The following is a 14,422-nucleotide window of genomic DNA, read 5'->3' as shown; positions in this document are numbered from 1 at the left end:
CTTCCTATTGTTTAAGACACCCAGTTTGCGGTACTTTGTCACAAGAGCTCCAGCAAACAGTGTCTGCGTTATTTTTCTTTCAAATGAGATGTGGGCTTGCTTGCTTTGGTTGGGTGGGGGTGGGGTGCTTAAAAAAAAAAGTAGCTGGCCCTTTTCCAATTTTCAGATACAGCCGCTGGGCCAAAGGGAAGTCAACCCATCTTTCCCTGGGAGTGAGACATCTAAATGCAAATAAACTTCAAGGTCACACCTGCGTGACAAAGAAGACCACCAGCTCAGAGAAACGAGCCCCTCACTCGAACGGGTGAGGTCACAACGCCCCATCCAGACTCCCAGAAAGGATGGAGAGGAGAAAGCCGAGTCTAGGCAAAGTGTCCGAGTCCTAAGTCCAGACAGTCCAGCTGTCTGTCCCCTGATGTCACCAGGTGTCAAGTATAAGAAGGAATGGAAGCTGGAGCTTTTCTACAGGCACCAAGGTCAGAAGGAAATAGGAAGGAAACTGGGATGCCCTAAGCCAGGATAAGTCTCTAAAACTTGACCATTTTGCAGGAATGATGACACAGATGGTGAGACGGTGGCAGGGAACAGAGTCTTCCCGAAGACCTTGATATTCTCTCCCAATTATGAGTCAGTGGAAGACTCTACAAAGGTTCTCCCCTCCCCCTGTGATCATCATCCTGTGTTTTTTCTTCCCCCTCCTTTTAACCTCAAACTCTAAAACAAGCAAAGAGTGAAAGGAAGCATCTTAAGGTCTGGGGTGGGGACATCAGTTCCATTTTTCCACCTCAGGTCTTTGCAATAAACACGGAGGTGGAATAATGATAAGATAAAACTGACCTGTTGAACTGAACCATCGCAAGTATTTTCGAGACATCAGCCAAAGGCTCACAAAGGACTTCTTGACCCAACATAGCCTCTGTGAGGATAGGGGTTTGATCCCTGGCCTCGCTCAGGGTTAAGGATCCAGGGTTGCCACAAGCTGTGGTGTACGTCGCAGAGGTGGCACAGATCTGGGGTGGCGGTGGCTGTGGCTGTGGTGTAGGCCAGCAGCTGTAGCGGAGATGTGACCCCCTAGCCTGGGAATTTCCATATGCCACAGGTGTGACCGAAAAAAAAAAAAAAAAAAAAAAAAGAACTTCTGGAACATCTGATAATCATCAGGTGTGACGATTTCTGGAAACCAAGCAATAGAAAACAAAGAGCAGCTGACATATTTACAACTATGAATGACAGAACTCTTCCTTGGTGGGACCAGGCTACTCTCTTGGGTATGATGCCTCTGCAGATTTGAGCCACAAGAATCGTTGATCTGGGGTGAAGGAACTGATTTTCATTTCAGCATGACCCATACAAGTTTAGGGTTCAACTGAAACATACACTTTCTTGTAAAATCACTGTTCACTAGAACCCCATTTTCTTCAATTACTCCCTATTAGATCACCTGTAAGTTTGCGAGGAATTTACGGGGGCAGTTCAGGAGACTCTGTGCGGACAGGCCAAGCAGCACATGAATACTAATGGAAGGAAATGGGGTGTAAGTGGAAAGTACATTATAGCCGGAAACATATCTGAGTTTAAAGAACTGAAAACACCTGCAGAAAGGATGCCAGGTCATAAAGTGGTATTTTTATCTCAGTGGAAAAAAGATATGCAAGGATTAAAAAAAAAAAAAAGCATCAATCCTCAAAATTACCCTAATAATGAGGGACCTTAATCGAACGTAGTGTATGGGGTTAGGTGTTCCAAATACATGAAAACAATCTGAAAAGGAGGAAGATTTTGTATTTAACCATGCCCTTGTTCTTCCACAAAAATTACGTTCACAAAGACATGTTAAACTCCAAAGAAAACAGATGGCCCAAAAAACACATGAAAAGATGCTCAACAACAGTAATTATCAGAGAAATGCAAATCAATAGCACAATGAGGTTATCACCGCACACCAGAGTGGCCATCACCAAAAGGGCTACAGAAAATAAATTCCACAGAGAATGTGGAGAAAAGGGAATCTTCCCACACTCTTGGTGAGAATGGAACTTGGTAAAGCCACTATGGAGAATAGTACGGAGGTTCTTTTAAAAACTAAAAATAGAACTACTATGTGATCCAGCAATCCCACTCCTGGGTATCTATTTGGAGAAGAACCATAATTCAAAAGATATATGCACCCCCACATCCATAGCAGTACTATTTGCAATAGCTCAAGACATGGAAGCCATCTAAACGTCCCCTGACAGAGGAATGGATAAAGACAATGTGGTACATATATACAATCGAATATTACTCAGCCATAAAAAAGAACAAAACAATGTCATTTGCAGCAACATGGAGGGACCCACAGATTACCATACTAAGGGAAGTAAAAGAAAGACAAATATCATGAGATCATTTATATGTGGAATCTAATAAGAATGATACAAGTTTGTCAAAAAGACATGTTGAGACTAATTATATGTTGAAGTACAAAATCTAACTTTTTCTTTTTTTGGCCACACCACAACACGTGGAAGTTCCCGGGCCAGGGCTCAAACCTGTGACACTGCAGTAACCAGAACCACAGCAGTGACAATGCCAGATCCTTAACCCACTGAGCCACAACACAACTCCCAAAATTTAACTGGAAAAAAAAAAAAAAAACTTTCTGAAGGACTTTTGTCTACTCAAAGAAAAAAGTAAAACATCCTCAGTAATATATAGGCCTATACCCTAGAAAGAACAACGGACTTGATCATGGAGCTCACTATTTTTATACTGATATATTTATGAAGCGTTCTTGGGAAGACTCAGAACAGATTCTGCCATTCACAAAATCTAAATGAATGCCTAATAAGATAAAAAGACATTTACAGGAAATAACAGTGGCCATAAATCTACTGCATTATTATTTATGGTTGTGTTTGTGACGAATACAGCATAACACGGCAACAAGCCAGTATTTAAGGGCTGAAAGATTTATCCAACCTTAAACATATCAGTCTACGCAGGCCTGGAGTCTGTAATCATTATCGCAGTTTAATCTGTCTTTTGCAAAACAAAACTAAAAAATAGACTGTGTGTCTCTGTGATTAATCATTCATATTTAAAGCCAATCTGGACGAATAAAAGGTCCAAAAAAGCAGCCCCAAGAACACGGTCCTGGAAGACGATGGAATGTGTTTAGAATACCATGTTCTGAAAGCATCGTGCAACCTTCTGTGAAATATTTGATTCATTGCATGTTGGCATCCTGATAGGGATCCTGGAAGCCCTTCGATGTGACAGGATGACTTCCTTAAAACCGCAACATATGCTGGGGAGCAAAAGCCCACATCGGTTGCAACGCTCCTCCCCACGAATGTCCCCAAGATGATGGTGCTTGCGAAGTCCAAAAAGAATGGCCAGGTCCTAAAGCTCAACTTTCTGCACAAAGGACACGGGTGGGTACCATAGCGTGACCTATTAAAATCAGCAGTGGGAAGAGCTGGTGAGTCCTGCCCATGCCTGGGACAGCAGAGAGTGGAGCTCAGATGATGGGGAACCCTGAATGAAAGTTACCAGGTTGTGGGGTCACTGAAATAAAGCAACCCGATGGTCACCCCCTTAGCATTTGCTGTTCATTTTAGGAATAATGACAGGTACATACACACAGCCAGGGAGAAGAACATCTTTAAGAAAAGGAAGAAATTGAAGGGGGGGGGGAGGAGGGGGAGGGGAGGAAAGTTGATGAGAAAATGGGGCTGAATAAGCAGTTACTGACACTGCCCTCACCACCTCCCGCCCCACAAGCTGCTTTAACTTTGATGACCATTGCTTATTTGTGGATGTACATAGTTGCCCCTGACCTTGGCAGAATCAAAGAATGTATACAGTGAGCAGTTCTTGCACAACCTCCCGAAAAGAACAGCACAAACATTCTCTCCCTTCCATGCCAGGGAGGCCTTTCGACTCCTAGCCTTGGATTTTTCTTCCAGTAAATGAATTTACCTGCGTAGGTTCTGGTGCTGAAGAAAATTAGTCATTCTCCTCTCCATCTCTGACAATGCACCTTGGGGATTTTTTCTTTTTTCTTTTCATTTTTTTTTTTTTTGGCTTTTTAGGGCTGCACCTGTGGCATATGGAGGTTCCCAGGCTAAGGACTGAATTGGAGCTGCAGCTGCTGGCCTACACCACAGCCACAGCAAGACCAAATCCAAGCCACATCTGCAACCTACACCGCAGCTCATGGCAACACTAGACCCTTAAACCACTGAGTGTGAGGCCAGGGATCAAACCCACATCCTCATGGATACTAGTTGGATTTGTTACTGCTGAGCCACAACAGGAACTCCAGGGACTTTTTTTTTTTTAATCCTTTCTTTGGGTGATGTTGTGAGGAAAGAGCTAAATTATATATGAAAACTTAATTATCTTCATCAACTATAAATTTATGGCAGGCACTAAATGCAATGGATTTGAAGAACTACAGCCTTTCCAGGTTTCTTGTGATGATAAAAGAAGTTCTCTTATTGATGGATCTGTCCACTGCACATAGCCAAGAAGTACAAAGAGTTTAATACTACCATCAAAGACAGCCTGGATATCTTAATTATCTTAATAAATACAAGATAACCACTGCTTTCTGTACTAAGTACCTTTCAGGACATGGACAATTTGAACAAAAAAATCTTCCTTAATTCTAAGTACAGTGCCCATAAGTCATGTCTAACACTTGCCGCCCCTCAATAAATTAAAATTAAAGTGCCTGTTTACAAAGCACAAGTCCTAATGAACAAAAAAAAAAAAAACCTTTTCCAGGGCTCTGATGTTAAAACCAGGTGCTATATATGCGCCTCTCTTTACCCAGGTCACAGTGGGAACAATTCATGGGCCCTATCAGTCTCAGTCAAACATCAAAACCAACCAGCATAACACTCTAGTGATTCACACGTAAGTTCATTTCCAAGTTTGTTTTTTTTTTTTTTTTAAAAAAAGAATGAAAGGGGAAAAAAAGGATTTTACAATTCCAAAAAGTGTGTGTTTCTTCAACTTTTGTGGGAGAAAGGAAAAAACAAACACTCTTGCAATTACACTTCTTATGACCCAGAAGAGTGACCAAGTTTGCTAAGATGGTGACACGAACGGGGAATCTGAGCAAGTTTTGAGGAAAGAGGTAAAGAAAGGATGCTTACTGCTATTTCTGTTTGGTTTCGTTTTCTTTTAATCATGATGCTAGAGAAAACTTACACCCTCACCTTCCTCTAAGGAAGTTCAGATAACTTGGTATGCATTTATCCTAAATAAGGATAGGAATCATTCTATGAGCCTTTCTTAGCAGAAACTAAACACTTGAAATTGATTTTCATTTAGGCACAGCCTTTGTTACAAGGGTGTGAAGCACTATCACTAATGAAAGCATGGATCTGGAATCAAGCCCCTGGATTCAAATTCTGACTCTGATCTTACTTGTCACATATCTGTAAACAAAGGGCTTTATCTCTTGGTGCCTCAATGTTCTCATCTGCAAAATGTACATCCAGATAGAATATGCAGGTAACAGTCAATAACCATTATTTTTATTTCCTCTGCCATGGTCTAATTCTTATTTTAGTGTTAACTCACTAGGCAATACTATTTCACAAGCAATAATAATAAACTCTTAAATAGCATTTACAGACTGCAGGTAGAGTTCTAAGCAATTTACAAGTTTTAGCTCACAAAATCCTTACAATCAGCTTTTGCGGTAGATTCTCTTTCCCATAAACTGCTCCTGACGTAGAAGTACACAGAGATGAAGCCACTTGTCCAAAAACCAACTAATAAACAGCAGAGGCAAAATTCAGACTTGTCTTAGACCAGATTCAGAGTCCAGGCCCTTATCATACTTGCCTCTTGAAGAAAAATGTTTGGAATAAACCTCCTAACATCATAATGTACATAATTTACTTTTACTGTGGAAGAGTTCCTGCTGTGGCTCAGTAGGTTAGGAACCGGACATGGTGTCTGTGAGGATGTGGGTTGGATCCCTGGCCTCGCTCAGTGGGATAAAGATCCCGTATTGCTAAAAGCTGTGATGTAGGTCACAGATGCTTGGATGCAGTGCTGCTGTAGCTGTGGTGTAGGCTGCAGCTGCAGCTCGAATTCAACCCTCCTGGTCTGGGAACTTCCATATGCCGCAGGTGTGGGCTTAAAAAGGAAAAAAAAAAAAAAAAAAAAGAGAGAGAAGAAGAAAAACAAAAGAGAATTATAGAAATTCTAAGTTCAGTATATAGTGAACCAATTTTGCACAGAGGCAACATTTTAACCACCACATAAAGGCATGAGATCTTAAAAACAAACAGATAAACCACATTTAACGTTCCTCTCTCTCTCTCTCTCTCTCTCTCTCTCTCTCTCTCTCATTTATTTATTTATTTTTGCTTTTCTAGGGACGCACCCATGGCATATGGAAGTTCCCAGGCTAGGGGTCAAATCGGAGCTGTAGCCAGCGGCCTATACCATAGCCACAGCAATGCCAGATCTGAGCCATGTTTCTGCAACCTACACCACAGCTCAAGGCATGCCAGATTCTTAACCCACTAAGCAAGGCCAGGGATCGAACCCACATCCTCATGGATACTAGTCGGGTTTGCTACCCCTGAACCACGACAGGAACTCCAACTTTCCTACTAATTAATGTTCTTCCTTTTGCAGTTGCCAGAAACAAGTTCATGGAACTGACACCACATAGGCCCAGCTGTGACTTGGCAACAAGCTTCTGTAGAGGAGAACGAACAGCAACCTGTTGGGAAGCAGCCCATGGGACGTCCCACTAATATCCACCACACGCAGCCAATAATCCCTGTGGACAGTGACCTCAACACAACCCTCACTGATCAGGACTCAGCCCCACCCCTGAACTCCAGCATGGAACTGTGCCCTGGGAGTAATTAACCAAGCTCAGGAGGGAAGTCGTGTTCTCTGAAATATCACTGACTTCAAATAGGCTGATGATATGAAGAACCAAAGATGGGTCATTGGGTTAGGTTATGGGCTACTGGTCAACCCACAAAACGGACCCTTTATCTAGACTACAAAAGCTCTTTTGTGGTAGCTGTTATCCTGCTTAAGGACCTAAAGCTGAAATGTATCTATTAGTCTAAAGACTGACGAATCTTCTTAAAAAATTAGTTAGAGCACCACAAACAAATGGTGGCTAGAAAGATACAACTCCAAGCCTGGGAAAAAAATAAAACCATGCCTTTTCCCATTTTACTTAGAGTCTTTCTTCATCCTCATGTCCTAACGTATTCCATTATATTTCAACATCCTCCCACCAAGTGTTGATACCATTTTTATCAAATAGCCACAGACCTAATTACAATGATGAATGAGCTATTTACCATAGGTAATAAAATACTCTCATATTTTAAAATTTACACACATACACACACACAGAGGTTGAACATGTGAAAATTTTATATAAAGAAAGAGAAACTTTTATTTTTTAGTAAGTGAGAGTATCACAGAGTTTGCTGTAGATTGAACTGTGAACTCTCCTGGAATTCATGTGTTGAAGGCTTGACCCACAATTTTAAAATTTAAAATTTAAAATCTCACGTAAGATCATGTAAAATCTCATGTAAGATCTTTCAGAGTCTAACTTTATCTATTATATATATTTTATAATATATTATAGTATACATTTATAAATGTATACTATATATATAAAATATGCGTTATAAATATATATTATATACAAATATGTATTATAAATATATACTATATAAATATTTAAATACATTATTTTATTATATTCATTATGTTTATCCTTATATTTATATTTAACATACTTATTGTGTTATATTTAATATACTATATTTAAATACATATATTTATATATAATATACATTTATATCATGCAATAGTCCCTAGATCCAGCCACAGGTAAACAGCTTAGTTATCAAGGAACCAGATATTAATGCCACAATGAGCTAAACTTCACTGTCATAAGAATGACTGAAATGAAAAACCATCAACAATACCAAGTGTTGGCAAAGCTATGAAACAACGAAAACTGTTGCCCACTGTGGGTGAGAGTGCAAATTGGCTCACCACTTTGAAAAACTGTCTTGTAAGTATTTACCTGACATGAGCGTAAGACCCAGCATTCCACTCTATTCCAATGCGAACAAAAACACATCTGTACATGTCCCAGGAGAGACACAAGAATGTACATCACAGCATTGATCTCAATAACCCCACCAGGAAACTATTCGACGTCCAGCAACAGTAGAGAGGGTAAATCAACACAACACAACGCTGTTCAGCAAAGAAACTCAACCAGTTACTGAAACACCCAACAGAGATGAATATAAAAATCATGAAGTTGAGTGAAAGAATAAAGACCGAAAATGATGCCATTTATATAAAACCCTTAAAACAGGCCAAGAGCAGGTGTAATTTCAGAAGAAATGATGACGATTGATTACCTTTAGCGAGGAAGGAGGGAGTAAAGAGGGACAGGGGTCGAGGGGGCATCTCAGGGGCTGGTAATGAGTTTCTTGACCTGGTGTTAGGTATGTAGGGATACACTGACTTTGTGAAATCTCATCAGACTGACACTTGGGATCTGTGCATTTGCCAGCATATATGTTGCATATCAAAGAATGTTTATTTTTAAAGTTACAAAAGTAGGCCTACTATCAAGCCCAATTGTGTATGTGTTTGTGTATCTGTATTAGTCTACTAGGAGGACTGCTATAGCAGAACAACAGAAATGTATTTTCTCATGCTCTGGAGGCTGGAAGTCCAAGGTCGGGTGCTGACAGGGTTGGGTCCTGGTGAGACCTCTCTCCTTGGCTTGTGACAAGACACCTTCTCCCTCTGTCCTCTCAATGGCCTATTTTTCTGCATATATACATCCTTGCTGACTCTTCTTTACAGGAGTACCGGCTCTATCAGATTAGGGCCCCACTCTTAGGACCTCGTTTAACCCTAACTACCTCTGTAAAGGCCCCATCTCCAAGTACAGTCACATTGTGGGTCTTCAACACATGAATTCCAGGAGAGTTCACAGTTCAATCTATAGCAAACTCTATGATACTCCCGCTTACTAAAAAATAAAAGTTTCTCTTTCTTTATATAAAATTTTCACATGTTCAACCTCTGTGTGTATGTGTGTGTGTAATGGAATATTACTCAGTCACAAATAAAACAATGCCATTTGGAGCAACATGTATGGACCTAGAGATTATCATACTAAGTGAAGTAAGAGAAAGGCAAATACCATATGATGTCACTTATACGTGGAATCTAAAATATGACACAAATCAACATACCTACTAAACAAAAGCAGACTCACATAGAGAACAGCCTTGTGGTTGCTGAGGGGGGGAAGGGGGGAGGGAAGGATTGGGAGTTTGGGGTTAGCAGATGCCAACTATTATATACAGGATGGATAAACAATAAGATCCTACCATATAGCACAGGGAACTATATTCAATATCCTGTGATAAATCATAATGGAACAGAATATGAAAAAGAATATATATATATGTACATAACTGAGTCACTTTGCTGTACAGAAGATAGTAACACAGCACTGTAAATCAACTATACTTCCATAAAATGTTTTTTAGAAGAATGAGTTAAAAATTTCGAAATGTATATATACAGTTAGTGAAAATATATATCTGAAGGTTTCAAAATTATATGGAAATTTTTAATTCAAAGGCAGCAATAAAATCTAACCAAAATAATTTTTAAATAGCACCCAGTTAGAGAGACCAAACACCTTGCAATACCAATTACACATATGCCCTAGCCACAGACACGTAACATGCACTAATGTACGTCACTTACTGAACAAAACACCTACTTAGGATAAAAAGAAAACATTCAAAAGGGAGCGCTTTCAAATGACTTCATCTCACATACACTTATTGTTCCTACCTACCCTGCATTCCTGCAAATTCTCTGACGAAACCAGAGTCGACTAAATATTTAGCTATGCCATGGTAGCCTTAACTTATTTTCAAATGGTAGCAAAATATGAATGTGGTTGTAACAAAACAGAGATTAAATTACCAAAGGAAAAATAGAGTGTTTAACTTAGCATTCTCGCCAAAGACACTGGTTTTCCTTCTGTGTCAGAAGCAAGCTGGTACCTCAGGGTTCGTAATGTCTCCGGATCATAACCGCAAATCCATGTCATAGCAAGCACCTCTTCATACTGAGATCCACGGAGATGGGCTTTTATTTCAAGGAGACCAACTTTTAGAGTAGATTTATGTTTGGGGGGGGTTGTTTTGGGTCTTCTTACATGCTCACATGCGTTTGGTAATGTGGACCTAAATTTATAGGAAGTAGTTTCATAGCGCGCTTTAGCATTTTTAATGGTATTTCGACCACATAATCTCATATGTCGCCAAGAATGCAACGTTGAAAGGAAGTTATTAAAAAAAAAGGAAGTTAACACGAGGAAAACCAAATTCCAGTCAGTTTATATGCAGTTTATATCCCTCTTCACCTTCCAATCAAGTTATCCAAACTCCACCCAAGGGGAATTCACAGCCAAAGAGATAACTGGAAAAGAGTGCCTGGCGATGCAGCACTATTCACAATAGCCAAGATATGGAAACAACCCAAATGTCCATCGACAGATGATTGGATTCGGAAGATGTGGTATATATACACAATGGAATACTACTCAGCCATAAAAAAGAATGACATAATGCCATTTACAGCAACATGGATGGAACTAGAGACTCTCATACTGAGTGAAATGAGTCAGAAAGACAAAGACAAATACCATATGATATCACCTATAACTGGAATCTAATATCCAGCACAAATGAGCTTTTCTACAGAAAAGAAAATCATGGACTTGGAGAATAGACTTGTGGCTGCCAAGGGGGAGGGGGAGGGAGTGGGAGGGATCGGGAGCTTGGGCTTATCGGATACAACTTGGAATGGATTTACAAGGAGATCCTGCTGAGTAGCTTCAAGAACTATGTCTAGATACTTATATTGCAACAGAACAAAGGGTGGGAAAAAAATGTATACATGTAAGAATAACTTGGTCCCCATGCTGTACAGTGGAAAATAAAAAATGAAGACATTTTTTGCAGAGCTCAGGTGAGCAATAATGAGCTTTATACCCTATTTCGATCAAAAGATGTCGCTCACTACAAACACCACAGGTTTTCTCTCCCTGCCTTTTCGACCCACCGCCTGTCATTTGGTGTGGCTTTTCTGCAGACTCTCTGTGCCCTAAGAAGCTTATTTGTTTCTGCTTCAGGCCCTCCAGCATTCAGCTGCGGATTCTAGCGCCCCAGGTAAAAATCTCCTGGCCCCAGAGGCAGAATCAATACCGATGCTTGAATTGTGAAAGGCCTGGGTGACTTTCCTTGAAGAGGCTCCCCTGAGCTGACACTCTTTCTCCAGGCTCTTCACGTAGGCTCAAGCCCTGGATGCCCGAATCCTGCCCACGAGACAACGACTTCAGGCCCATGCACGTGCCCTAGTGCCCCTGGCACCTGGTCCCTGCACCTCTTGGGCCATCAGAACTTTGCTCCAGGGCGGGGCCTCACTTGCCTTCACCTTCCTTTCTCTTTCTACCCGTTTCTTAGCCTCAATAAAATCCCTGCTCCTTCTTAACCGGCTCTCTTAACCAGCAACCAAAACAGTGACCAATTAGCAGAGACAAGAACCCAAGTTCTTCCAGTTCCCAAGTGACTCAGACTCACCGCTGGTGCCCTTGATGTTGTCAGCGGGGAGCGGATGGTTGGAGATGGATCATCCTTTGTGTTGGGAAAACATAGGAGGCAGCCACTAACCAGGAACGAAATCCCCACAGATGCAACAGGTAAACATGTCAGGGCGGAACTGCTGCTAAGTGGGGAGAGAGGCATGGGGACGGGACCCCCCCAAAGCAGAGGAGACAATGATTTTCTTTCCAAGAGACACGGAGCAGCTCTTCCAGCGGACAACCGTTGTCCTCGGGAGGGAGTGAGCTCTCACTGATACAGGCTTAAGGACAAACGCCGCCAACCAGCAAAGGGGGGTCCTTCACCCAGGAAGCAGCTTCCTGCCAACTTCCCCTCCACTGAAAAGCATCAGGTGAAGATCTCTGCTCACCTACACCTGAAGCCATGTCAGTTTCCACCTGTCACCTATTCTCCTCAAAGTGCTGGCAGCCGGTGCTCTTCCTCTGGGAATTGAAGTCCTTTCTGCAACCATGTCTAAGAGTGTTTCTATGTTAGGGACCCCAACAGTGCTTGGAAGCGGGGGGTAGTTCCAAACCACTGGGCAGGAACACACCTTAACCGTGTCCAGAGGCAGCTTCAATGATGCTGCCAAAGTATCACGTGCGCTATTTGACCCCCGTACCCTGGACCATTTCAAGACCGGGGCGATTTTCTCTTTTGCAATCCCAGCCCTGGGTGGGAAGAGGAAAACTCTGGTGGAGGGAACTTCACAGCTGGCAAACCAGGCCTGCCCCACCCCTTCCACACAAAGCCCCCCAGCCTGTCCTCATGGCTGCTGGAGGTCACTCATTCGGTTCTCAAGAAACTCTTTGTAACAAAGGGTGCCCTTGTCTTTCCCCAACTTGCCAGGAATGCGTGGGACTGTTACAAAGATGATCTCACTTAAAATTTAAATACATTAACGATGCCATTCAACAGCACAATTTTCACTCCAGCTGAGAGAACAATAATACTGATAAAAACCGTGAGGATGCTGCTATAAAACCACCTCTAAAAAACAAAAACAAAAACAAAACTGAATTCATTTTACTATACGTCTCCGAACTATGAATTTAAGAGCTCCTTACCTGACGGACGAAGCTATTTGAGGTAGTGTCAGATGAAGTGCTCCCATCGGATCCTTTAAATCTGTTTTTCCTTCTAGCTCCTTTTCCATATGACTGCAAAAAAGAAAACAGAGAGACAAATGAGATTACTGCTAGGCCCCACGTGAGAATCTGGACCGAGTTCTAGAAAATGTTCTAGATCAAGACGGGGAATGCACTGCCAACATAGGAGCATTATGAAAAAGTTATTGGTGACCATATGACATCATGCGTATGTGGAATTAAAATACGACACAAATGAACTTCTCTACGAGACAAAAACAGACTCACGGACATAGAGAACAGACCTGTGGCTGCCATGAGGGGGGAGAGGGAAAGATGGGGAGCTTGGAGTTAGCAGATGCAAACTAGCATATACAGGATGGAGAGACCAGGTGCACAGGGAGCTCTACTCAATATCCCACGATAAACCATCATGGAGAAGAATTTGAAAAAGAATCTAGAATGTGGAACAGTCATTTTGCTGTACAGCAGGCATGAACACAACACTATAAACCAACTATATTTTAATAACATACTTTTTTTTAAAAGTTATTGGTGGAATCACAAATATTTATTTCAAATCAAATCAAAGTTGACAGGGAGGAGCAGTTTCAAGAAAAAGCATTTCATAACTGGTGAATTAAAACAATTTATGCAATCTAGGGTCAAGAGGCAAAGGCCACTGAAGATAAGGCATTAGAAAATAATTTATATGTGGGAGGGACTGGAGCAAAATTACCATGAGAGGAAAGTAACCTGTCAAAGCCCTTCAGCCAACATGACTACGGCAGGCAAGTGCAGAATGAAATATTGTTTTTCAGTGGTGTGTGGAATATCCATTTTATCGCTCCTTTTCCTGTTTTAATTTGTAATTCCACAGGTATTCCTGTACTGGGGTGGTCCTTTAAGTGGGGAGAAACATTTTGCAATGTGAATTTTGTGATCATTTTCATACAGACACCCGGAGATCTAGACAGACCAGGAACGAAGCGTGGGGCCAACTCTGCCTCTCCTTGGAGGGAATCTAAAGACTTCTCTGTGAGATGGTGAAACCACTATAGAAGCGGTAGTGCATTCTACAAAAATTAAAATGCTTTGCACAGTGTCCTGGCCCACTGTTGTAGTGTTTGACTAGGACGTGGAAAGCGTGCTTTTTAGCCATTTCGTTATTTGGCTGAGAAGGTCAGAAAAATAGATTTTTATGGAATAATCATAGTCATAATAATAACAACCATGAGAAGAAGAAGAAGAAAGCATTTAGGACCAGGATGTTAAAAGTGAGACAATTTTTTTCAGCAGTGGGATGGGGCCAAGCGCAAACATCCACAAATGAACTCGCTTTTTCTACTGTGTCTACAGCTTACATTCGCAGAACTAAGCACAAAATGTGCATTAATCTATGGTTAACTCTAGGCACAGATAAAGTTAATGAGAGAATGAACCATTCAAAAATAAGTGAAAAAGAGCTCAACACGGAGCTTTACAGGTAAATACACACAAACGGGAATCCGTGAGGAAATTCTTTTTTCTTTTTATCTTTTTCTTTTTTTTTTTTCCTCTTTACAGCAGCACCTGGAGCACAGAGAGAATCCCAGTCTAGGGGTCGAATCGGAGCTGCAGCTGCAGGCC

General features: G+C 41.3%; 1 protein-coding gene across 3 annotated transcripts in view; it reads right to left on the bottom strand.

Annotated features, from left to right (window-relative positions):
- Positions 1-14,422, bottom strand: part of CACNB2 (calcium voltage-gated channel auxiliary subunit beta 2) — a 445,465-nt gene that overhangs the window by 421,371 nt on the left and 9,672 nt on the right. For all 3 annotated transcript variants that reach the window (XM_047755514.1, XM_047755511.1, XM_047755512.1), the window contains exon 2: positions 12,773-12,865. In XM_047755514.1, coding sequence (XP_047611470.1) covers positions 12,773-12,865 — 93 coding nt within the window. The remainder of the gene's footprint in view (positions 1-12,772; positions 12,866-14,422) is intronic.

The sequence above is a fragment of the Phacochoerus africanus genome, chromosome 12 (genome assembly GCF_016906955.1).
Source record: "Phacochoerus africanus isolate WHEZ1 chromosome 12, ROS_Pafr_v1, whole genome shotgun sequence".
Taxonomy (NCBI): domain Eukaryota; kingdom Metazoa; phylum Chordata; class Mammalia; order Artiodactyla; family Suidae; genus Phacochoerus; species Phacochoerus africanus.
The sequence above is the reverse complement of the archived record's forward strand: the minus strand, read 5'-3'. Positions and strand labels throughout refer to the sequence as shown.